Below are 26,560 nucleotides of genomic sequence, written 5' to 3'. Positions count from 1 at the left end.
ATAACCCCATTAGACTTTTTCTTATCGAGTCCAAAGTTTATGCAAATAGACCAAATATAGTTCATGATTTAATGCAAAGAATTTGACAAAAAAAATTAGACTAAACGATCTTCAACTGATTGAACATGTGCAATTGGAAGTTATTTACCGACTTCAAAAACGCATTGAAGTAAATGGAAAACAAATTGAACACAAGTTCTAAAACATAAAATTTTAACACTTTGTTCTTTAAATATCTTGCAACAGACTGAATTATTAGTTTTATACTAAAAAATCATAAAAACGAAATTATAAGACAGTTCTTTTGGTACTAGGCTCACTTACAGCTTTAGATACCACGTAGTGAGTAAATAAAAAAATCATTTGTTTATATGAGTAATAAACTTTTTAACAACTTTCTTCCTAAAATTAAATTTATAAACTGTCCTGTTAGATTAAAGAAAGCTTTAAAGAAAATATCGGTCTCGAAGGAGTGTTACACTCTGGACGAATATTTTAATATAACTAGAATATTGTAAGTGTTCTTTACGGCTTCTATTTTTGGCCATTTTCCTCATTTATATTATAAAGAGTGTCCCAATAAGAGCACACGTTTTAATTGGTAAATAAAAGTCATAATACACTGCAATTAAACGTGAAAAATATTATCTGACAAATGGCCGCCTCGACTTTCGTGAGACTCTTATTGGTTTTGAGAAATTTTCAATTACATTTTCACATAATTACGGCCCAATTTCGCTAATAATACGTCTAATTTCGTTTTTCAACTGTGGAATTGTTGTTGGGTTATTATAAGCGTATACGAGGGATTTTAAAAAACCCCAAAAAAAAGTCACAAGGCATTAAATCGCATGCGATAGCGTTCGCTGTTCACGGTAACTGCATTTTCAGCCTCGTCCTCTAAGAAGTACGGTCCAATTACTTCACCTGTCCAAAGTCCGCACCAAACAGTGACTCTTAATGGATGCATTTTCTTCTCATGAATGACTCTAGGATTTTCTTCGCCCCAAATTCGGCAATTTTGTTTATTAACAAAGCCATTAATGTGAAAGTGTGCCTCGTCGGTAAACAAAATTTTTTCCGAAAAATCGACATTGTTTTTGCAATACCCAAGAAGAAAATGTACGGCGCGTCGCATGGTCCACTGGCTTTAATTCTTCACTCTTAAAAATAGGTGAATAAAAATTCAACAATTGTATAGATTTTACATACAATTTGATTCTGGAAATGGTACAGAATCAATTTGTGTAGAATTTCTCTATGCTATTGTGTTTAAACAACTGTGGTTCTATAATCAACAAATTGTGTATCAATTTGATTTATTTTATTGCATATATAGTACACTATTTGTGTACTTAAATTCGACAATATTTTATATTTATTTAATATAATTGTTCAGTAAATAAGCAAACTCTTAGTGTTTTTTTTAACATGGTATGTACAGGAAAAAAACACAATTTGTGCATTTTAAATACACACGTTAGTGTAGGTTGTTTTTACAATATATTTTATTTTCTTTCATTTCAACTATAAAATTTTATTACAAATTGTGTATAATAATACTATATATTGTTTTATAAATTTAAATATAGTATAGGTTACTTATTTTAGGTTTGTATATCAAATTAACATAAGAACTGGAGTTTGTTATTACAATATTTTGTATTTATATTCATAAAAATTTTAAAATAATCAATATATTTGTATAAAAAAAATAAACAAATTGTTTAAAAATTTAAAATACATTTTAGAGAATTTCGTCATAAATCTGTGGAATAATAAATTCTAGGGCGCCTGGGAAAAACAGGATATATAGGTCATAATTTGATTAAAATAAAATAAGTCTTGTAAAAAATGCGAAATAAATGAGGCCCAACGTTTGGTAAGAAAAGTAGTCATATTACAAAAATACAGATTGAATATGTATTTTCCTAATTTGACTTATTTTCTTTTTATCAAACGTTAGGCCCCACTTTAATTTACTTATTTCATTTTAAGCAAATTATGACTTTTTTTCCATACTGACTGTTTTTCTCAAGCACTCTAACATTTATGTTTTATAAAAATTTTAGATGTATAGGTAGGGTAAAAAAATCCAATTGTTTAAAAAAAACATTTTTTTATTTAAATACTTTTTAAAAAAGTACACATAACCTGCACAACAAAACAAAAAATCTTTAGTAGTAGTATTATAAATACACATTAGGAACGCAAATAGGAACTCGAAATGGAAATTCTTAGTTGTAAAAACAGGATTTTAACCTAAAGGCTAATAAACACATACATTTATGTACAGGGTCATTTTTTATATTTGTGTGCCCATAAACAGGGGTAATGTCAGTGATAAAGAAAAACTTTTTATACAAAAGTTGCATACTTTTTTCCGTAATATCTTTTAGATTTGTAAAAAAAAAACAAAAATTAAAATCAGGGAAAAAAGGTCTTTCGATTTGGCAGAAAATATGTAGTGTTTCATTTAAAAAAATCAACTTGCTATTGTTTTATCAACTTTGCTATGCGCTTTTGTTTTTTTTACAACTTTAAAAGATAATACGGAAAAAAGCATGCAACTTTTGTATAAAAAGTTTGTCTCTATCAGTAATATTAACCTCTGTATATGGGCTCGCAAATATAAAAAATGACCCTGTACATATATATGTATGTAGTTACTTAACATCTACAGTATATCAGGCAGGTAATTGTTAACAAAACAACAATCATTCACTGCTATCAATTTTTTTAACACATGGTGTTGAAAATTGCACTTTTTATAACTTAAGGAGGCTTTAGAGTTAATTTTGTTAAAAATAGAAAAAACCTTAGAAATCATATAAAAAGTTTAAATTAAAAACACGAAATGGAAAATTGAAATCTGTTTTCTCTTCATAACAGAATTAAATCGATTACAGAATTATCTTTAGATCCCTTTTAAAGTCATAAAAAGTGCCATTTTCAACACCTTATATTAAAAAAATAGTTAACAAGTATGACATTATGATACATGAACATGTTTAACATTTTATGTAGAATTTAAAAAATGTGTTGACTATAGGGTGGTTCGTTTACAATAACTAAGGTTTTGGCATGTTTACATATACCGGATTTTCATATCCCATGGAAATCAAAATGATTGTTATTTCATTTTAAATCGTCCTTCATCAATTTGTTTCAAAATCACTTAATAAAAATAAATGACACAACAAAACGAAAAAACTTAAAAGAAAATAGAAATGCCTAATAGACACGTAATTAGGAACTTAACGAAAATTCTTATGTAGGTACATACCTTCATATTAACAACATATAGTTTTAAGCTAAGGGTTTTATTTACAGGTACATAACTACAGGTACATAGGTACATAGCAGGTACTTATCTATTCTATAAGTAAAGTTATCAGTTATCACTGAAAAACTAAATAGGTACCAGCTACCTGGCTAAACATCAAAATATCCAGTAAATTCCAAAGTATACAGTAAGTAAATGCAAAAAAAAAATGCTTACCCAATTACCTACCTAAAAACTGCTCCTGGAGTTGGTCCAATAAACCCCACTCCTTAAGTTTATCTTCAACGAATATATCCATTTTTTCTTATGCAATTTTAACACTTAACGAAACGAAAAAACTTTAAAACAAATTAATGTCATGCCGGCCGGTTGATTCAAGGACTGAAGAATGAACAGTTGAATACCTGTGGCACTGGGAATTATAGCAATGCTGCCAAATCAAATTTATCTTAAAGATTACACCGCCAATTAAAAAAGTTACGTTTCCTTTTTCCTTACGCGTGTTATTATCACGATATTATTTAAATAAATAAAATTAGAACTTATGCTGATTGGGCTATTAAATCATTTTCAATTAACAACTTTAAATCGACTGCAAATTTTGATGCATACCTTTACAACTGTTTAATATTGAATGCGGCAAAGGCAAGGGCGTCGCGTCGGGCGCGTCCTCCTTTATACACAATTGTGTATTATAACTACACAATACATGTTTTAAAATTCAATAATTGTGAAGGGCTATTAGCAAGAATCTTTTTTATTCTACACAATTGTAAATAAAATCAACACAAGCCAGAATAAAAAATTAATTAAAAATTGTAGTAAAAATATACTTGGTTATTAGATTTTTTACCAAACTGCATTGGATTTAAAAAAACAAAATGTGGAATATTTATACACATTTTCTTAATAATTAATATCCACTTATAATGTATTAATTTAATATGCAATAATTGTATGAATTATACACATTAAAACATATACAAAATGCCTGAGAATTTTTATACAGGACTGTGAGATATTATCTAACAATTATGTATTAAAAGTAAACATTTTTTTTTACACAACAAAATGTGAAAAAATCCATCGGGATTTTTCTATGTGTTGGGTCAATTGAATCTTATAGGCATGTAAATGAAGATCTTTTGTTAGAATTCGGTGGGTAGTGCTCTTCGAAATGTGCAACTGCTGTGCACAATGACGGATACATGTTCCTGGATTCTCGCCAACACTTTCACGCACTGCGGCAATATTTTCAACAGAACGGCTAGTACGGTGACGCACTGGTGTTTTTACATCCACGACAGAACCATTTTGTTCAAATTTATCAATTAATATTTGGACGATCGTGTGATTTAGTGCATCGTGTCGACCAAAAAATGCCCCGCAATTTACGAACTGTTTCCGCAAAACATTCTCCATATTTATAGTGTGTTTTAACAATAATAATTCGTTGTTCGACCGTATATCGTTCCATGCCTACGAATCGCAAACTGTTTACATTATTCTTTTCAGTTTTTTTTTGACATACTGCGATAAAATAAGAATGCTGCGCAATTCAAAACGTGCGTACCTATTGAGACACCCTTTAGTTTTAAAATTAATTTATTTTTATGGTGATTCTATCGGTCAAAACCAGCAAAAATTCGTAATAAAGGAATTCAAATAAATTTTTAGGTAACACGTATAAAACCACAAAACCGTCCGCATTTTAATAAAAATTCTCTCTTCAAAATAAAATATTTATATTGTATACATTTTAATTTCGTATGTTTCATTAGTTTATTACGTCAAATTTGACAAACGGCTGACTTTAGGCATATGGTAAGTATGCTATACAAAAAAGTATTCAGAATACATCGTAGCAAAGTAAAATGTCATAATTTACAGGGTGTTCCTACTTGAGATACCCTGTATAGAAAATTTTTATTGCAAAAAACGAGCAAGTGCCAATCCCAATCGAGGCATTCGAAAAATATAAGGAGAATAAAAAAACATCTGAATTTTAAATGAATTTGTTACTTTCATCGTCAATGCAGTGTATAATACGTAAAAAATTATGTATTAGTGAAACAAACCTTTTGGCATTATACAGGATAGCCAACTCGCCAAAGACTCGTCTATTAGAAAACTCGTCCACCACTTTACCCTTCACCAGTATCTTGTATCTGCCCTCATGGGAAACGAACATCTCTGACCCTTTTTCCCCTGAAAAACAAACCAAATAAAATAAAATTTTTATTTATTTAAATTAATTTAACATTTACCTTGCTTAACCAGGATTTTCTTTGCCGCAACGTCTCGTAACTGCATGGCGTTAATGATGTCTTTCAGTCGGTTTCCCGATAAAATCTTGCTGAGAAATTCGTTCGCTTCTATCGCCTTCTTTATCGACTCTTGATCCCTAAATTAAAAATATTAATTCAAATATATTTATTGTTTAACAGGAACCTAATCCTAATCACTGAGGTAATATGAAAAATAATAATAATCATATATAAAAACATAACTAATAGGTAATCATATAATAAGATATGTCCAAGAAAAAAATATATAAGAGGCATATTAACTAAATAGGTTTACGATATAATTTGACATCTTTGACATATTAAAGAGATCTAATCTCAAATGGACCAAGTTATACCAAGAGCATGCTCTGTACAAAGGCTCTTTCTTTACTAAATTTGTGCTATGTGTTTGTAAGTAAAAAATGTTTTGCCTTCTAGTATTAATATGTAAGGCACAACAAAGTGTAGAGCTGCTAGCAATTCCGGGCAGTTAATATGACCATTACATAAATTGAAAAGAAAAAGCAAATCTGCACAAATGGTTTCCTGATGAAAGGGAAAGCATATTGAATCTGCTGAGTAACAAGTATCGATTGTATCCTTGTTCGGGATAAATTCCATCAATTTTAAAAGCGATATGTTTTAGAAATTTACGTTGAATAGATTCAAGTTTAACAATGTGAACAGTATAGTTTGGATACCAGAGTGGAGCCGCATAAAGTAATCGCGATTTTAATAGGGAATTAAATATTAAGATGATTCTACTTGATATATTAGTGAACTCTGATTGTAGCTCTTATAATAAAATCGAGAGATTTTAATGATGACTATATGATGTTATCTATATAATTATAAAAATTAAACTTCTTGTCAATAGTGATACCCAAATCACGAACATAATCACAGTTAGAGAGAATTGTACCATTAAATAAAATTCGTAAATATTTAAGCCACTATACAATATTTTTTTCATATCGCACTCCCGCTTCAGAAGTGACATAAGTAAAAAATCAACAATATTTAATTGATAACTTTTTAATTTTAAGTATTTTAAGTTTTGTTTTCAAATTTATCAGCATTTTTAAATTTAAGTTGTTATACCTTTATTGTTACCTTTATAAGAGTATTTAGCATAATTTTGGAAAGAAATTTCTCTGAGTATGTTTTAACAATGTTTTTGATGAGTTGTGTCGTTTTTGATTTCGTTATGAAATTAATATTTTTTTAGTTATGTCACTTTGGCTTTATTTTTAAATTCACAAAAATAGAATCTGACACCCTAAAGAACAAAAACGCAATAATATTTTGTGGAACATGTTTATTTTTTAAGTAAGCTATACAAATACATAACTTATCGTGGCATACATTTTGATGTATTTGAAATACACATCAAGTAATTAGGTATTAAACACAGTATAAACACGACAAATTTTTTAGAACAAACAGGAAACTAGATTTTTAGTTGTACTGTAATAAATTTTTTTTCTTATATTTTACAACGATTACAAATTTTCATAAAAGTCAGCATAAAATCTTTTAATGTGATTAGCACGCAGAAGTGATAAAAGATCTTCTTTTTTACTCTTTTTAAGATTAAGTTTTCCTTTGTAAAGGGGCTTTAGGATGGGAACATCTGGAGTTATATCGACGCTTCTCTTTGCTATATTAATTTCCCGAAATTCCTCATCTTCGTACGATGTTTTTACGAATAGCTTATTTAAGATACTCCGATCAATCTTAAGAATTTTAACTTCTGTAATTTTAAGTGATCCTAAACTAATTTGTAGTTGTTCGTTTAAGGATTTTATATTTAAAAAATCTGTATGGCTTAATTCAGTTACATGATAGGGGGTTCCGGTTTTCTTTGCAGATCGAATCAACTGTGCGTACTGCCCAGGGATGTAAATAGGGCCGCCTTTCAATGCCCTTTTAATCTATCTTTCTATGACAGAATGGACACTGTCACCTTCGTTTTGGGTATGACCAATAATTAAGTATTTGTGGGTTATTGATTTTAGTTGTGGAAATTTTAATATAGCAAAGTAATACAAAGCCACCATGAACTTATTTTTTTGCTGCCCACAGCAGTTATCTGAGTAAAAAATTAGATCAAAATTTTCTTGATTGCTGTTTTGAACTGTTTTTACTATAAACATTAGTACACAGCTTGCTATTTCCTCAACTCCTCGTTTACCTTGGCCCTCGTGCCATACATAGCATTCTGTGTTTTTCGTTGTTAGTTCTGTTATTGTAAAATTAAAAGTATTTAACTTGGATTTATAGTAGAATACACTTACGTCACCCCGAGGACAGGGTAAAACAGCCTGAAGGTCGTACACTGCCACTACATAGTTCTTGTTCACTTTTATTTTGTCCCTATTTTTTTCTTCTCTGGATAATTCCTTTTCTTTTTGATGTTTTTCATATTTCGTTTTCAATTTTTCTTTATCGTCTCCTGATGCATTATAGTAGACAGTACACAACTCGCACTGGTCTTTTTTTGGAGTATAGAAACTGATGTTATATTCGTCTTTAAAAATTTTGCTAAACATACATAAATTTGCAAATTGTTTCCCAGCTTGAATACATGCGGATTTATAGCCTCTCCAAATATCAGCTAATGATTTACTACCAACTATGTAATGACGTGAATTTTGGGCTCGTAAATAATGAGACTCAAGTTTAGGAATACTCTCAATGTGTTGTCGGACTCCATCTTTTATTTCAGGTGACGGAGTTGGATGAGGATTGTGTCCCCTTAAATCTACTCCAACAATGCCGGTTTCCTTAGGTTTCGGTGATTTTCAGTAGATGAATACCTGTACTTAGGTTTTATAGCAGTCATGCAACCAGCAATAAAGCATTTTTGTTTGTGTGAATCACCTAAAGCCCAATAGCTCTTGAAAATCTCATGGCGTTGCTCTTCATTAATTTTTGTAGAACACTGAAGTTTGCATTTTTCTCCGCATGGTGGACGCAAATTTTTTTTTGAATATTCTCGCCTACTCTTAGATGTTGACACATAGCTTAACCCAAGGTTCCTTTTGATTTTAGCTTTCTTAACACTCCAATTTTCTGGATTCGCCTTTCTCTTTTTTCCTTTCTTCTTTGGACTATTAATTTCTTCAACCAACTCTTCATCACTGGAAGACTCGCTAGACAAGATAGTTGCCTGGAAATCGGGTCTTTTATTTTGTTCATCTACACAATAACCTGGGTCTTTATCTGAGTCGTAATAGTCACTTTCCCCACTATTCACAGGAGAAATTTCATAGCATTTTCCATCTACTTTCCGAAGCTTCAATTTTAAATTTTCGCGACAAAGCCCTGAAGGTCCGGCAACTGGCGATTGTAGAATATAATTTTTTATTGGACTTAAAGGTGTGCGAAAACTAGTGGGCAAAGTATTTATTTTGGATGAAGATACTGCATCTATAAAGTTTTTGTATAAAACATTGACAATCAATCTTGCCTGATTTAGTTTAGAGTCATTAATTTCTGATTCAACTGGCACTAAATACGTAAGGGCAGTGTTATTTTGTAAATTATTCAAGTTTGGGTTACCTAAAAAATTTAAAAAAATATACCCAGGAAATACTTTGCAAGTTAAAACATAAACCGAATTTTTTACTATGATTAAGCTAGAGTTATGAGTTTCTGACCCATCATCTTGAACTGACTTTGTAGGGGTACCTGAATTCTCTATTTTGGACGAATTGTGTTGAACTACAAAAAAACAGATAAATAAATTAGTTATTTATGCACTAAGGGAGTAAAATAGATGTTTACTGCACGAGCTTTAGCGAGAGCAGTAATTCACCCGAGGGATTAACCTATTACTCCCGAGGTGCATATAACATTTTTCACCTGAATCACTTACAAAAGTCACTTATATTAAAAAAATAAATACATTATATTCAAAAGTGTCACACTGACACTTCGCAATGACACACAAACAAGTAATTGTACAGGGAATAAAGTAAATTGTACAGGGAATAAAGTAATTGTACAGGGAATAAAGTAGGCCACGGGAAATAAAGTGATTTTGTGACTGTAAAACATCATTTTAGTCCCTCTGCAAAGGTCAATAAAGTGGACTTTTTAAGTGATTAGGGTGAAAAAATTATTAAATCATTAATTTTCTTACATACTTCCATAAAATCTGATATAGTGAAACAAAAATCTGAATCATTGTTAGTTGTCTCAGCTGAAACAACATTCATAGTTTCTTCAGTTTGTTGTTCATTCATTTTTTGCTTAGCCAAAATATCCAGCATCTTTTTTCCACGACTTCCAGACATGGCTAAAAAGAAAAACTAAGTAGGTATCTATTATAAAAGCATATTTTTATTTTTATTTATTCAATAATAGATCCATATACAATGTACAGTGTGAACAATACAAAGTTATACTGCTCCGGAGTGTAGACCGTATCAGGCAAAAAAACACAATTTAAACAAAACAATATATAAAATATACCTAACACTTAATTTGAATTTATTTTGTTTTTTTTTCTTTGACGCTAAATATGAAAAAAGTAAAATTAAAATTTTAAACAATAAACGGTAACAGAGAACAAAGCTTACCTTTAGTGGCTACTTCCAGAGTAATAAAAGTGGAAATTAATTTAATAAATCACAACTCACAAATAGTTCGTAATCAAAAATTCAAAAGTAACCTAATTCAAAATTTTACCACTAAAAAATGTTTATAGAATCATCAGAAATGACACAACTCGAAATAAGACATTTTAATTAGCAAACAGATTTTTTTCAAATTGACACAGCTCAAAATGGGTCACTTCAACGCGTGCACTCTCGCCTAAACTCAAGCGACGACTGACTAAAGTTATTAATTAGTTCTAGTTATTAATATATTATCTATGCGACTGACCAAATATTAAATGTGTCGTTTCAGGACGTTTCTGCTGACGTAAATTACAAATTTTAAAAGTGTCACTTCGGCCATCTAGCGGATAGTTTTAGAAGTTCAGATGTGTCGTTTCTTTAGTATAATATGGGTTAACTTATCCCGCTCAAAAATGACGTAATACCAGAAATTGATTTTTTTGAGTTATGTCACTTCTGAAGCGGGAGTGCGATATATCTTTCAGTTTTCGAGGCTCCCCGATAGAGTGCATGCATATTATTTTTTATCTTAAAAATAATCTTATTACTGACAAGACAAATACCGATAATCCATCAATATCCAGTTCAGCTATTAAACCAAATATTTTGATCTTATCGTCTTATTGTGTTTTTTTTTTATCGCCAATCTCAGGAGTGGTAAGGACTATATTATAAGTGTGTATAGGAAGTTACAATACGGGCGTGGCCCTATAAAATTATCGATATACCGGGTGATCTAATAATACTGTTCCTCGGCCGTATCTTGAGAACGGTTCGTCGTATGACTTAAAAAATGACCACCTGAAGGCGTAACTGCCATCTGCAATTTTAAAATTGCATTTTCTTTAAATTTCGCAAAATAACAAAAAAATTTCTTTCTACATTTTTAAAGAAAGCCAGTGTATTTCTTTCATTTTCGTTAAAAAAAATTCAGTTGTTTCAAAAATAAAGATGGTGGTGGGTGTTAAGTGGGTAATAAGATAATGACATAAGTGCGTTTTTTGTACATAACTTCGACAGTGACAATGTTTTATAGTAGCTGCCACATTTAATTGAGAATGTTTACATTTTAAAAAGTTCGAGAACCCAATCTAATAAGCGGCATGCATTCCACGAGCAAAAAATTTCTACCGATCGTAAAAAGAATTAGTCCAAGGGCAATAATTTTTACTGTTTTAACTATTAATGGATTATTTAGTTTTTGTTTAAACTTTAGAAAAAAAGAGAATAAATAATAGGGTAAGGGCGCCCATATTGAACCGCCTCCCAAATTGAACCTCCTTAAAATTTCCCACTACGAGAGAACCTAGCGCCGTCTATAATTTTTTTTCCAAATGAAGATTCCCAGACCACTGGTTTCTTTCCACAACAACAGTGTTCGTGCATTTGTTGATGTGTTAAGAAGCCATATTTTATGTAAATTTTTCGGTGTGTACCTAAGCAGATTAAGACTTCATAAAAAAGGTAAGAGCAAATGTATTAATAACAATAAACACTACATATTCTAAGCAATATTTTAAGCATATTTGAATGCATTGAAAATCTATTCGTTTTGAAGTATCAGGTTACGTTTAAAATTTTGTCCGGTTGCTCATGTTGAACCCCAAACGGTATCCTAAGTTGAACCGGGGTTCAATTTAAGCAACTGTTTTTTTTTTATAAAATATTTATCTAAATGTAATAAATACAGGGTATAATACTAAAGTGATGGTCAATATTGATACCACGTACTCTTGAGCCAAAAAAAAAAGGTTCATGTAATATTAAGAGATACAGGGTGCTTTGGCTTTTTTTACTTTAGTAAAAAATGCCACATTTTTATTCAACTAAAAAAAACCGGTACGCTCTTGCTTTTTTTAAAATAAAAATTATTTTTGTAATCTTCCATTAGTTTTTAACAAAAATGTCCTTTTAACTTTTTTCTGTGCAGTGAACAATTTCCGAGTAAAAAAATAAAATGTATTTACCTGCATTTGCTTCATCCTTAAAGATGCACAGGTCATGCAAATAAATGAATTTTATTTTTTTACTTAAAAACCGTTCACCGCACAGGAAAAAGTTGAAAGGACATTTTTGTTAGAAACTAATGGAAGATTACAAAAATAATTTTTATTTTAAAAAAAGCAGTAGCGTACCGTTTTTTTAGTTCAATAAAAATATGGCATTGTTTAATTTTAGCACCTTGTATCTCGGCAACGGAGTGCCGCAGGAAAAATTGTTACATGAACTCTTGTCCTGTTTTTGGCTCAAGAACACGTGGTATCAATATTGATCATCAATTTAGTTACACTCTGTATGTATTTTTTTGCAGATGGCGAAAAGAGGAAATTATGGAAAGTGGTCGGCGGCCGATTTGGAGAAGGCATTAGCTGCCTATAACTCTGGTGAAAAGGGCTTGAATAAATGTTATCGGGAATATAACATTCCCAAAGCCACACTACTTAAATAAAATAGCCAAGGGTACAAAGAAATCGTTTGGAAGAAGTACTACATTTGACAGTGAACTTGAAGAACTACTTTGTGAGCGTATCGTTCAATTTGCAAACTGCCTTTTTGGATTGACTATACGTGATATTCAAAAGATTGCTTTTGATTTGGCTGAAAAACACAAAATTCCTCATCAGTTCGGAGAAAACACAAAATACGGAGAAAGCCGTATTTGATTTAGTTAATAATATTAGCATTAATCTACAAAACAGAAAAAAAAGTTTAGCAGTTTTTATGGATCTTTCGAAAGCCTTCGATACCGTTTCACGTGAAATTCTCTTTAACCGTTTAGAAAAAATTGGTATTCGAAACGGGCCTCTTAACTTATTAAAAAATTATTTATCAGATAGAAAACAATTTGTTAAGATTAATAACACCATGAGCTCTCCTAAATACATTAAAACCGGAGTTCCACAAGGGACAGTGCTGGGACCAGTACTCTTCCTTGTGTATATTAATAGTATAGGAAGCTTATTGGACGACTGCGAAGTTTTCTGTTTTTTGATAATTTGGAAGAGAGTCTTTAAAAAAGCCGAAATTGGCCTTAGTAAAATGTATGAGTGGCTCAACAATAGTCTTTTAAGTTTAAACTTTAATAAAACTTATTATATGAGTTTTTCCGCAACGTCAGTAGATCAACCACCGCCCACAGAGATTGTTATTCATAATAATGACTGCTTATCGCATAATGATACATGTAATTGTATCAAAATAAAAAAAGTAGAAAAAATCAAATATCTGGGGGTTATACTGGATCAGTATCTTAAATGGGAGGAACATATTGCATTCGTTAATAAAAAAATTAGGAATATTTTCTATAAATTGTATCAGGTACGTGAAATCCTAAATGTAAAAATGTTAAAAACTTTATATAACGCACTAATAGAATCCAATTTAAGGTACTGTATTATTATATGGGGTTGCGCGTATAACAATACTATAAAGAAGTTGTTAATCACTCAGAATTCTGCACTAAAAATAATATTTAAAAGACCATATAGATTTTCAACTGGTGAACTATATAATAATCTAAATTTACTAAGTGTCAGAAATATTTATATCCATTCCACTTTAAACTATGTCCATACTACATTATCACCAATTAATAGTGATTCTATCAACTATCTCACAAGAGCAACAAAAGAGATAAATATGTTTATTCCATTTAAACGTACAAATGTGACCCAAAGATTTGTAACCTATTATGGACCAGTTCTTTTTAACACACTGCCTGCTGAATTGAAAAAATATTATAATTATCCAAAAATTTTCAAAGCCAAAACCAAACAATTTTTATTGAAAAATCAAACATTTTTTGAAACGTTGTTCTGAGTGTGTGGATATTGGGTTATTTTAGTGCATATTAGTCGTAATTTTTACTACCTTTTTGTTCTCTCGCCTGTTTTCCGCCTGCATAGCGGCCGGGCTGTTGCCGTTCTTAACCTCTTAATATCTGTGCCATTTTTGGAAGAGGAAATCTGCACACAAGGTACGTCATTAGATGGCCTTAGGCCGATTCCTCTTCTTTGGATTTTTACATTAGGTATATAGGTATTTAACGTTATTTTTCTTCTCTCATGAAATAGGGTTGTTATCTATTTTTATTTGTACCTTTTTTTCCTATGTAACAATAACACTTTTGTATATAACTTTACGTAATATATTTGAATTTGAATTTGAGTTCAACAAAGAAAAAAGAATTGCGGGTAAGAAATGGTACTACAAATTTATGAAGAGACCCCAATTTATCACTGCGTCAACCTCAATCCACTTCACTCAATAGGATTAAAGGATTTAATAAGGAAAACGTTCTGGAATTCTACGACTTACTGGAAAAATTGTGTGATGAGCACAAAATCGAGGCAACAACCATCTTTAACATGGATGAATCTGGTTTTTCCACCGTAGCCAAAAAATGTCAAAAGGTTGTCACGGCCAAAGGATCCAAGATCGTCGGTTCTGTGGCTAGCGGAGAACGTGGTGTTAATACAACAATAGTTTGTTGTGTGAGTGCATCAGGCTTTTACGTGCCACCTATGATAATTTTTAAGCGCAAGAGGCTTACCCCAGAACTAGGTAATAGAGCTCCACCTGGAAGTAAAATCATGATATCGGATTCCGGATACATCACCAGCGAGATATTCGTGAAATGGTTGCAGCATTTCATAAATACGGTTCGTCCTACAAAGCACAATAAGGTGCTACTTCTGCTAGATGGGCACACAACACATTGTAAATATCTTGAAGCTCTTCTTCTAGCAAGAGAAAATGGTGTGATAATGGTTCAACTACCGGGTCATACCACTCATCGCTTACAGCCACTAGATAGATCCTTTTTCAAACCATTAGAGGTATATTACACTCAGGCTTCAGAAAAATGGTTAAGGAGCAATATTGGACGAATGGTTTCCCAATTTTAAGTAGCAGAGCTCTTAAATGAAGCATATGGAAGAGCGGCAACCATTGAAACGGCAGTGAATGGTTTCAGGGTATCAGATGTTTGGCCTATTGATAGGCATGTCTTTAAAGAATCTGATTTCATTGCTGCTGATGCTTTAATGCCAAATGTTACTCAGACAAACGACCAACATGATGCTTCGGAAATTGAAGGAACTAATCGGACACTAAGGAAGACAGTACAACGGGACTGCTCCACGTCTGTGTCCGAACCACCAGTCCTCGATTTGAACTAATCTTCAACATCCACGGCATCACTATTAGATGAAGTCGTCCCTATACCCAAAACAGTTGTAAATGAGAATGTAACAAAAAGACGTAGAGGCATTCAAAAGTCAGTGGAAATAACTAGTAGTGCTTATAGGGACGATCTTGAGGCCAGTGTGGAAAAAAATAAAAATAAAAAAATAAAAGAACCTGTAAAGGAAAACAGGCTAATAAACAAAGGCCCAAAAACAAAAGACTTAATGAAACAGGAATCGGGAAAATGGTTCTGTGGGGAGTGTGAATTGGACGAATGCAGGGACATGATTCAATGCCTAAAATGCAAAACATGGTTCCACTGCAGCTGCGTAGGGGTAGGTCCCAAAAAAAAGTATTTTTTTGTAATTCGTGCGTTTGTTAACGGTTCTTTTTATTAGTTTATAAGTTTTCTTCTATATAACTAAAAGTTCTGTTCTGATTCTTTGTATTTACCTAACTTTAGTTAATAAGCCTTTATTTTCTTACATTAGTCTAAGCCAGAAAGTGTTATCTTTTTTTCTAAATTGGTCGACGTAATCTTTCTCGTCGAGTTTTCTTTTTTGAGAATAAAAATTTTGTTTTTGCAGGTACTGATTCTCTTTGGCAATATTGCAAGCCAGTGTTAATTTGTATAAATGGTTTATTTTATAGAAATAAAGATTTTTTATTTATTTTTTGGATGGCATTATTTCTTCAATTTATTATGCGTTTCTTGATTCCATATTGTGTGTAGGTTCAATTTGGGACACCGAGGGTTCAACTTGTGCAACCCGTTTCCCAAAATGAACCACTTGCAAATATTTTTTTAATATCAATTTAAAAATGTGTTGACATTCCAATAATGTCATTTATGGTCACCAAATTTTAATAAAACAGCCGGTTCATCTTTCAGACCCTTTAAATTAATTATTCTAAATTTATTATATAAGTAACAGCCAGTTTTGTCAAAAGTAGTTCAATATGGGCGACCTTACCCTAAAATAATTAATCAATAATAAATAATTTAAACGTAAAAATCAAAGTAGACCTATGGTTATGAAATTCGGTATTCGGGTATAATTTTGCATTATAAACAACTTTTTCTTATAAACTTTTTCCGTATCTTGCCTAGAAATACTACTTTACCTACTCATAAAATTTAAAAATGCTCGTATTATTAACGCATGCTTAATTTAAAAAAAATAAAAACATGCTATTTTTTTATCAAGCAGGGCTGGATGCCAAATGGTCAAATTTCAACTACAAAATTTTTTGTCATTTTTACGTATAAATTCGCTCATCCTGGGACACACTGTAGTTAATTGAATTGAATCCTGCTCCGCCAGGGTGCTAGTTCCTGAAATTATGACCCTAAATCCTAATAAAATCAAATTGAATGATATGACTTTTTCTTTATGAAATAGTAGCCAATTAACATCCGAAGAAGCCAGTGAAAACCGTTTTTCAAAATCTTGTTCCTACCCTCAAATATCGGGAAAATGAGATTAATCGACCTTCAAAGGCCAAAGATCGCGCTGTAAATTTCCTAAAACTATTAAAACTGGTGTTTTAAACAGAAATAGCCCTGAAGCCCAAATAAAGCCCGAAACGTCGGCAATTATTCTGAAATAAAATCAGTTTTATTTAAAGTCCTAAACATGCGACACTTTCTTTCCGTTTGACGGTATAATGGTAAATTCCAACAAAAACTTACTCGGGACTTTTTTCGAAAATCGGCAGTTCATCTTCGGCGGTCACCTCTGCGCCTGCGGGCACGCTCACTTGAATTCCGGACCTTCGTCTCGAGTTCGGATCATTCTGGCTCAGGTTGCTTTCTAAAAAAAAGAACCAAAAGAAATGACAACACCGCAGTACGTTATGCTGTTTACAAGACGTGTTCGTGGGCAAATTTGAATTTTTGGCGCGAAATTTGAATTGCCATCGACGAGATTGAGATTTGGCGGTAAATTTTAATTTTTGTTCGAGCACGGACGGGTAAGGTATTGAATTTTTTTAGAGAAAATTTAACGTTTGTACTTCTTTCACTTGACAACACTGCGATACAATAAAATGTGTACAGTACTATATCCAGTTCTCTAGAATTTGGCGGGACATTTGAATTTAAATTCCCCGCAATAACCACCTTATTTCGGCGGGAAATTTTAATTTTTTAACTTATAGCTTGTCGATAACTTCTGTTTCCCTGCAAGAAACTTCTCTCTGTTCTAAATATCCTCCTTATGTTAGTTTTCTAGGTATTGGACTTTAAAGTGAGTGGTCACCAAGTTCAAATACGCTTATCCAATAAGCGTATTGTCAAAAAAGGCCAATAGTTCAAAAATGTCTGCCCGGATGGATTTGAACCATGAGCAATATTTGTACAAAATATTTTTCTGAATATCATGCTTTTAGTTTCATGAGAACAATCCTATTAGTTTTCTAGATATTGGACTTTTAAGTGAATGGTCACCTTAAAGTTCAAATAGATGTATCGGATGACACCACTATCAAAAGAAGCCAATAGCTCAAAAATTTATGCCTGGACTGGTTTGAACCATGAGTAATGTTTGTATAGAATGCTTTGCTGAATACTACGCTTTTGATTTCACGAGAATATTCCCATTAGTTTTCTAGATATTGAACTTTAAAGTGAGTGGTCACCTTGAAGTTCAAATAGATTTATCGGACACCACTGTCAAAAGAACCAAATAGCTCAAAAATGTTAGCCTGGACTGATTTGAACCATAAGCAATGTTTGTATAGAATACTTTGCTGAATACTACGCTTTTGATTTCACGAGAATATTCCCATTAGTTTTCTAGATATTGAACTCTAAAGTGAATTGTCACCTTGAAGTTCAAATACATTTATTGGACATCACTGTCAAAAGAAGCCAATAGCTCAAAAATTTTTGCCTGGACTGGCTTAAACCATAAGCAACCTTTTTATAGCGTACTTTCCTGAATATCATGCTTTCAGTTTCATGAGAATATTCCTAATAGTTTTTAAGATATTAGAGTTCGAAGTGAGTGGTCACCTTTGAGATGACACTTTCATCTTGAACGATAGCTCCAAAATTCTTGCCTCACTGATTTACACCCTAGACAACATTTTTGGAGATTACTTTCCTGAATATGTAATTATCCCAACTATAAGTACGTATTCGTGAAATTTTTGTCTTAAATGGTAGAAGAATTCTAAGGGTACCTATAGTTGTAACCCTTTTCTTATATAAACCGGACCGCACCCAACTTTAGAACATTTCTATTTTTTATATGCACAAACGACATAAGTTAGAAAAGGGTAAGATGACGAGGACGTAAGATACACTGAAACCCAATAGTCAAAACTTAAGTCAAAAACTCTTGGTCACTTATTTTGTCTCAATTGGTGAATTATTTAGCTTTTTTACTGCAATCGTGTGGCAACACTGCAATACAATATGCTGTCTCCATGACTATACTCAAATCTTAACAATTTGAGTGAAAATTTAAATTTCTGTTCCACGGAAAGGCCACCTTTCTACAATATCAACAATTTGGCGGTAAATCGGAATTTCGATTCTCCTTCGGCAGGAAATTTGAATTTATTTCCGCGTGATTAAAAAAACTTGGCGGGAAATTTAAATTTTTAAGCCACAGTCGAAATTCTTGATCGCTTTTATCTCGATTGGTGGATTATTTAGCTTTTGTACTTCAAATACCTGTCGACACGTCTATACCAGCACTTCTGAAAATTTAATTTTTTTATTTGAATCTAAATCTTCGTTTGGAAAGTGGAGGAAATATGAGAAAAAAAAATTAGGTACACCATGTCTATGTATATATGTATAGAGGTTTACTAGATATAACAAACTTTATGTCCCCAATACAAATATGTTAAAAATAAAAGTTAATTGGGTACAACTAAAGGTGTTTTTTTTTTGAATGGCTTCATTAAATACTTTTATGTTTACATATTGCGTATGCATGTAATTCATTTAATTAGGATTCTCACTATGGTAGGTACAATATTACAACCTCCATCCAGTAAAAAATTTAAGCAGTAATTCCAAATTAGGAAATTGCCAAAAAATTGCCATTTAAAACAATAATGAAGTTTCACTTGCTTACCACTCTCTGTCAGTGAGACTTGTGACGGATTTCTCGATACGTTTTCTTCGGGTATAGGTACCGACAGTGAAGCCTTTGACACCTTTTTACCATCCTCAGGTACTTCAGGGGCCTTCTCTTTCTTTCTTGTGTTTTTAAGTTCTTCTGAAACTTCTTTGGAAGTGTCTTTGTACCTGCTCGTCTCGTATCCCGTACTGTCAACTGAAGTCGATGGATTTTGATGCCCATTGTCTGTTATTGAAGTACTGCCTATAAAAAAAAACTCAGACATTTAGTGCTTGCTATAGAGAGAGTATCGTCGACCCACCATGTAGGGTTCCATTGCCATTTTTTTGCACTTTATTGTGGGATTTCACGGCACTTTCTAACGTGACCGTGTAACTTTCGCTACGTCGGCACAGGCACTTCATTTTTACACCGGGGAATAGTTAAATTAAAAAAAACAACGTTAGGCGCATAGTTCCGTCGCGTCGTAAACGAAATGAGTTTTAAAAAACCCCAAATTTAATTTAGCAGTGACAGTATCGTTCTCACGAACAATTACGAATGTGTAAATTGAACAGGTATAGATAAGATTAAGATTATGATGTTGTTGGAGTCAAAGTTCCTTTGTATGTTACGCGGGACTGTTAAAATGTAAGCGATATTTATTTTAATTGTTTATGAACAGTGGGGATTCGCACTATATGTGTTTCTGGAGATATTTTTCTAATAATAATAAATGTTCTTTTATTTACTCAACTCAAGAATATATACAAAGTTTTATTTGGAATAAAAAATTACACGAGTAAATAAAGAGCCGACAAATTCAGATTTCTGCAAATAGCAGATTCTGTTCTTAAACACTGCGGTCAAGCATCAATAAACCAACGCTTAAGTATGACAATATTAAAATTTAAATTTATAAACATGCCTATGCTAACATTTATTTGTAACACAAATAACACACATTTTTAAACTAAACCAAAAAGCAATATCCATGCCACACAAGGTTCAGAAGGTTATTTACTGACCATCAAACGTTAAATATTAAAATAATTTCCGGACTATTTTTAGAAAAAAAATTATAACTGAAAAAATAATGGACCAATTAACTTGCAGTCTTCTCTCATCAATTAACAATAGATCTCTTTATAACTGTTAGAAATTTTAAGTAAAATGCTCTTGATTTAAATTTTTCATGAATTTTTGAAGTTGAATTTAAATAATTTCCGGACTGTTTTTGGAAAAAAAATTATAACTTAAAAAATAATGGACCAATTAATTTGCAACCTTCTGATATCGATTAACAATAGATCTCTTTATGATCACAAGAAGTTTCAAGTAAATTGCTGTTGATTTAAATTTTTTATGAATTTTTAAAGTTAAATTTAAATAATTTTCGGACTGTTTTTGGAAAAAAAATTATAACTTAAAAAATAATGGACCAATTAACTTGCAGTCTTCTCTCGTCAGTTAACAATAGATCTCTTCATGATTACAAGAAGTTTCAAGTAAATTGCTGTCGATTTAAATTTTTTATGAATTTTTAGAGTTAGATTAAAATAATTTTTGGACTGTTTTTGGAAAAAAAAATTATAACTTATAAAATAATAGACCAATTAACTTGCAGTCTTCTCTCATCAATTAACAATAGATCTCTTTATGATCACAAGAAGTTTCAAGTAAATTGCTCATGACTTGCATTTTTTATGGATTTTTAAAGTTGAATTAAAATAATTTTCGCACTGTTTTTGGAAAAAAAATTATAACTTATAAAATAATAGACCAATTAACTTGCAATCTTCTCTCGTCAATTAACAATAGATCTCTTTATAACTATTAGAAATTTTAAGTAAATTGCTCTTGATTTGAATTTTTCATGAATTTTTGAATTTGAATTTAAATAATTTCCGGACTGTTTTTGGAAAAAAAATTATAACTTAAAAGTAATGGACCAATTAATTTGCAACCTTCTGATATCGATTAACAATAGATCTCTTTATGATCACAAGAAGTTTCAAGTAAATTGCTCATGACTTGCATTTTTTATAGATTTTTAAAGTTGAATTAAAATAATTTCCGGTCTGTTTTTGGAAAAAAAATTATAACTTATAAAATAATGGACCAATTAACTTGCAGTCTTCTCGCATCAATTAACAATAGATCTCTTTATAACTGTTAGAAATTTTAAGTAAATTGCTCTTGATTTAAATTTTTCATGAATTTTTGAAGTTGAATTTAAATAATTTTCGGACTGTTTTTGGAAAAAAAATTATAACTTAAAAAATAATAGACCAATTAACTTGCAGCCTTCTGATATCGATGAACAATAGATCTCTTTATGATCACAAGAAGTTTCAAGTAAATTGCTCTTGATTTGCATTTTTTATGGATTTTTAAAGTTGAATTAAAATAATTTTTGCACTGTTTTCGGAAAAAAAATTATAACTTAAAAAGTAATGGACCAATTAATTTGCAACCTTCTGATATCGAGTAACAATAGATCTCTTTATGATCACAAGAAGTTTCAAATAAATTGCTCTTGATTTGCATTTTTTATGGATTTTTAAAGTTGAATTAAAATAATTTTCGCACTGTTTTTGGAAAAAAAATTATAACTTATAAAATAATAGACCAATTAACTTGCAGTCTTCTCTCATCAACTAACAATAGATCTCTTTGTAACTATTAGAAATTTTAAGTAAATTACTCTTGATTTGAATTTTTCATGAATTTTTAAATCTGAATTTAAATAATTTCCGGACTGTTTTTGGAAAAAAAATTATAACTTAAAAAGTAATGGACCAATTAATTTGCAACCTTCTGATATCGATTAACAATAGATCTCTTTATGATCACAAGAAGTTTCAAGTAAATTGCGTTGATTAAAAACCTTATTGAAATGCATCAAAAAACCTACAAATGATACTTAAAAAACTAGAATGTTTATTAATAAAATTAGCCTAAAATTGAAACTGGTCTAGTTATGTCAATTTTTAACCTAAAAAGTCATTTTTGACAAGGAATTTATTGATTGAATGTATTTTATAATACTTTAAAGGAATTGCAAAAAATAGCTTTGAAATTATAGTAAGAAACATAAAGGAATAATTAAGACATTCAAAATAGCCCATTTATTTTGTTCCTAAAACCTTAATTCTGGCGAGTTCTGGGTCTTGGAGGGCGAAACTTACTCTAGCTCCGAAAGTATTTGACTCATAAAAATCGTTTATATATTAAATTATTCCTCAGAAAACGGATTAAAACCAATTAACTTGCAGTCTTCTCTCGTCAGTTAACAATAGATCTCTTTATAACTATTAGAAATTTTAAGTAAATTGCTCTTGATTTAAATTTTTCATGAATTTTTGAAGTCGAATTTAAATAATTTCCGGACTGTTTTTCGAAAAAAAATTATAACTGAAAAAGTAATGGACCAATTAATTTGCAACCTTCTGATATTGATTAACAATAGATCTCTTTATGATCACAAGAAGTTTCAAGTAAACTACTGTTGATTTAAATTTTTTATGAATTTTTAAAGTTGGATTAAAATAATTTACGGACTGTTTTTCGAAAAAAAATTATAACTTAAAAAATAATGGACCAATTAACTTGCAATCTTCTCTCATCAGTTAACAATAGATCTCTTTATAACTATTAGAAATTTTAAGTAAATTGCTCTTGATTTAAATTTTTCATGAATTTTTGAAGTTTAATTTAAATAATTTCCGGACTGTTTTTGGAAAAAAAATTATAACTTAAAAAATAATGAACTAATTAACTTGCAACCTTCTGATATCGATTAACAACAGATCTCTTTATGATCACAAGAAGTTTCAAGTAAATTGCTGTTGATTTAAATTTTTTATGGATTTTTAAGGTTAAATTAAAATAATTTTCGCACTGTTTTTGGAAAAAAAATTATAACTTAAAAAATAATGGACCAATTAACTTGCAGTCTTCTCTCATCAATAACTAATAGATCTCTTTATAATCACAAGAAGTTTCAAGTAAATTGCTCTTGCCTTGCATTTTTTATGGATTTTTAAAGTTGAATTAAAATAATTTTTGCACTGTTTTTGGAAAAAAAATTATAACTTATAAAAAGTTGGACCAATTAACTTGCAGTCTTCTCTCATCAATAACTAATATATCTCTTTATAATCACAAGAAGTTTCAAATAAATTGCTCTTGATTTGCATTTTTTATGGATTTTTAAAGTTGAATTAAAATAATTTTCGCACTCTTTTTGGAAAAAAAATTATAACTTATAAAAAGTTGGACCAATTAACTTGCAGTCTTCTCTCATCAATTAACAATAGATCTCTTTGTAACTATTAGAAATTGTAAGTAAATTACTTTTGATTTGAATTTTTCATGAATTTTTGAACTTGAATTTAAATAATTTCCGGACTGTTTTTCGAAAAAAAAATATAACTTAAAAAATAATGGACCAATTAACTTGCAGTCTTCTCTCGTTAGTTAACAATAGATCTCTTTATAACTATTGGAAATTTTAAGTAAATTGCTCTTGATTTGAATTTTTCATGAATTTTTAAAGTTGGATTAAAATAATTTCCGGACTGTTTTTGGAAAAAAAATTATAACTTACAAAATAATGGACCAATTAATTTGCAACCTTCTCCTATCGATTAACAATAGATTTCTTTATGATCACAAGAAGTTTCAAGTAAATTGCTGTTGATTTAAATTTTTTATGAATTTTTAAAGTTGGATTAAAATAATTTCAGGACTGTTTTTAGAAAAAAATTTATAACTTAAAAAATAATGGACCAATTAACTTGCAACCTTCTGATATCGATTAACAATAGATCTCTTTATGATCACAAGAAGCTTCAAGTAAATTGCTCTTGATTTGATTTTTTTATGAATTTTTAAAGTTGAATTAAAATAATTTTCGCACTGTTTTTGGGAAAAAAATTATAACTTATAAAATAATAGACCAATTAACTTGCAGTCTTCTCTCATCAATAACGAATAGATCTCTTTATAATCACAAGAAGTTTCAAGTAAATTGTCCTTGATTTGCATTTTTTATGGATATGCCCCTAAACATCGATGGGATTATAACTTTACACAAAAATTTAGATTGGCAAAACCATGTTGATGAAATATGTAAAAAGATAACGTCGGCAACAAACGCTATTTACAACTTAAAAAACATTGTCAGTAGGGAATCAATAATTCAGTTTTATTTTGCATATGTACATTCACATATAACCTATGGCATAATGTTTTGGGGATCTCATGCAGAGTCAATAAAAAGAACATTTGTTATTCAAAAAAGAATTGTACGGGCAATGTGTGGATCCGCTTTTCGAGAGCATTGTGCTCCTCTGTTTAAAAAATTAGGAATTATGACATTATATTCTCTTTACTTGTACAGGGTATGCTGTTTTGCATCCAAACACAAATATCTATTTCAAAAAAAATGTGATGTAAATATTAACAGTAATAAGACAAGAAATAGATTCGATTTTGCAGTGCCTAGACATAAGACAACCATGTATGAAATGAGTCCCTACTATATGTGTGTCAAAATTTACAATACATTACCCAATGAAATTAACAAGATAGAGGGGTACAGGCAGTTCAATCCAGTAGCTAAGACGTTTTTTGTTCAGCACCCTTTTTATTCAGTGGATGAATAAATAACTCATTCAGATAAGCTAAATCTGTTTGGTTTTAACAGTCCATATTGCTAGCATGTTTTTTTTTTAATATATACCTAGTTTGATATGTCTGTTTCTGCTGGTGGAGTTAGTGTTAAGTGGTGTGTCTTTTACTTAGCTCTAATTTAATTTAACTTTTTAACTTAATCCTAATTCTAGTACTATCCTTAAATCGACGACCTTATATCACTTATGTAATCAAAAGAGCAATAAATGAATTTGAATATATAAAGGAGGTAATTGAATACATTGATAAAAATAATTTGCTCTCGGAATCGCAGTCAGGATTTCGTCGTGGTTTTAGTACTGCCTCAGCTCTTCTTGGAGTCTTGGACGATATTATTGATGCTTACGATAAGGGCGAGACAACAGCTTTAGTTTTGTTAGATTGCAGCAGCAGGGCCTTCGGCACTATTCACCATAATTCGCTTTTGGCGAAAATCTTTTCTTATGGTTTCTTACCGAAAGCTGTGCGTTTTTTCAGTAATTACCTGGCGAATAAATCGCAGATAACAAGGGTGGGTAACTCATTCTCTGCGCCAGCCGATTTAATAAGAGGTGTTCCCCAAGGATTCATTCTAGGCCCATTACTTTTTATACTTTATATAAATGACCTAAAAAATAAAATTCGAAACTGTCGTATGGCTCAATACTGTGACGATACACAAATTTATATACAGTTTACCAAGGATAATGTTTTTGAATTCATGAAATCACTGGGTCGATTGTACATAATTATTCAAAACAAAATGGTAAAAAATAACCATAAAAAATCGGCTGGGAAAAAACTGACTGGAAATCTATATTGGCTCCTTGGCATCGTGGTGTCGTATGACCTGTGATCTCATGATAGATGGTGAAAACATTTCGAATTTAAAAGAACATAAAAACTTAGGTATTGTTTTTGACACAAATTTAAGATTTAAAACGCAGGTATCTAAAGTAGTTCAATGAGCATATATGTCTCTGAGAAACTTGTACAAAAGTAAGGCTCTCTTAAGTGTTACTCTAAAGAAGCAACTTTGTGAAGCTCTCGTCTTATCGTGCATTGTAATTATTCTAATTTTGTTTATGGACCATGTCTTGATGTTTCTAGTAGGTACAAACTGCGAAAAATACAAAATTCTTGTATATGAAGTTAGTTAAATATTTTTCTGTATGTCTTATTTGCTTTTTTGATAGTAGTTATAATAATATTGTAATTTTATGTGTACTCGGTTAAGTTAACAGCATTCGCTGCCCTTCGTCGAGTATAAAATAAAGACCTAATTTATTTTATCAATATTAATGTCCCCTTCAAACCGTGAATAATCATTATTAATGTTAGCAATTTCTTTGATTTTGAAATAAATTTCACAGTCCGTAAAGGGTGGCCGGGAAATTGCAACAAGTTCCATTCTGG

At 30.8% G+C, this 26,560-nt stretch overlaps 1 protein-coding gene across 1 annotated transcript in view; it reads right to left on the bottom strand.

The window, feature by feature from the left end:
* LOC126735140 (cGMP-dependent protein kinase 1-like) overlaps positions 1-20,032 on the bottom strand; it is a 43,048-nt gene extending 23,016 nt beyond the window's left edge. The window contains exons 1-5 of the mRNA XM_050439073.1: positions 19,788-20,032; positions 19,481-19,729; positions 17,083-17,203; positions 5,554-5,690; positions 5,365-5,494 (exon numbers count right to left, since the gene is read on the bottom strand). Of these exons, the coding sequence (XP_050295030.1) occupies positions 5,365-5,494; positions 5,554-5,690; positions 17,083-17,203; positions 19,481-19,729; positions 19,788-19,890 (740 nt within the window). The 5' untranslated portion in view covers positions 19,891-20,032. The remainder of the gene's footprint in view (positions 1-5,364; positions 5,495-5,553; positions 5,691-17,082; positions 17,204-19,480; positions 19,730-19,787) is intronic.
* Between the last annotated feature and the right edge of the window lie 6,528 nt (positions 20,033-26,560).

The sequence above is a fragment of the Anthonomus grandis genome, chromosome 4, assembly GCF_022605725.1.
Source record: "Anthonomus grandis grandis chromosome 4, icAntGran1.3, whole genome shotgun sequence".
NCBI classification, from domain to species: domain Eukaryota; kingdom Metazoa; phylum Arthropoda; class Insecta; order Coleoptera; family Curculionidae; genus Anthonomus; species Anthonomus grandis.
This window is presented reverse-complemented; position numbering and strand designations above follow the sequence as displayed.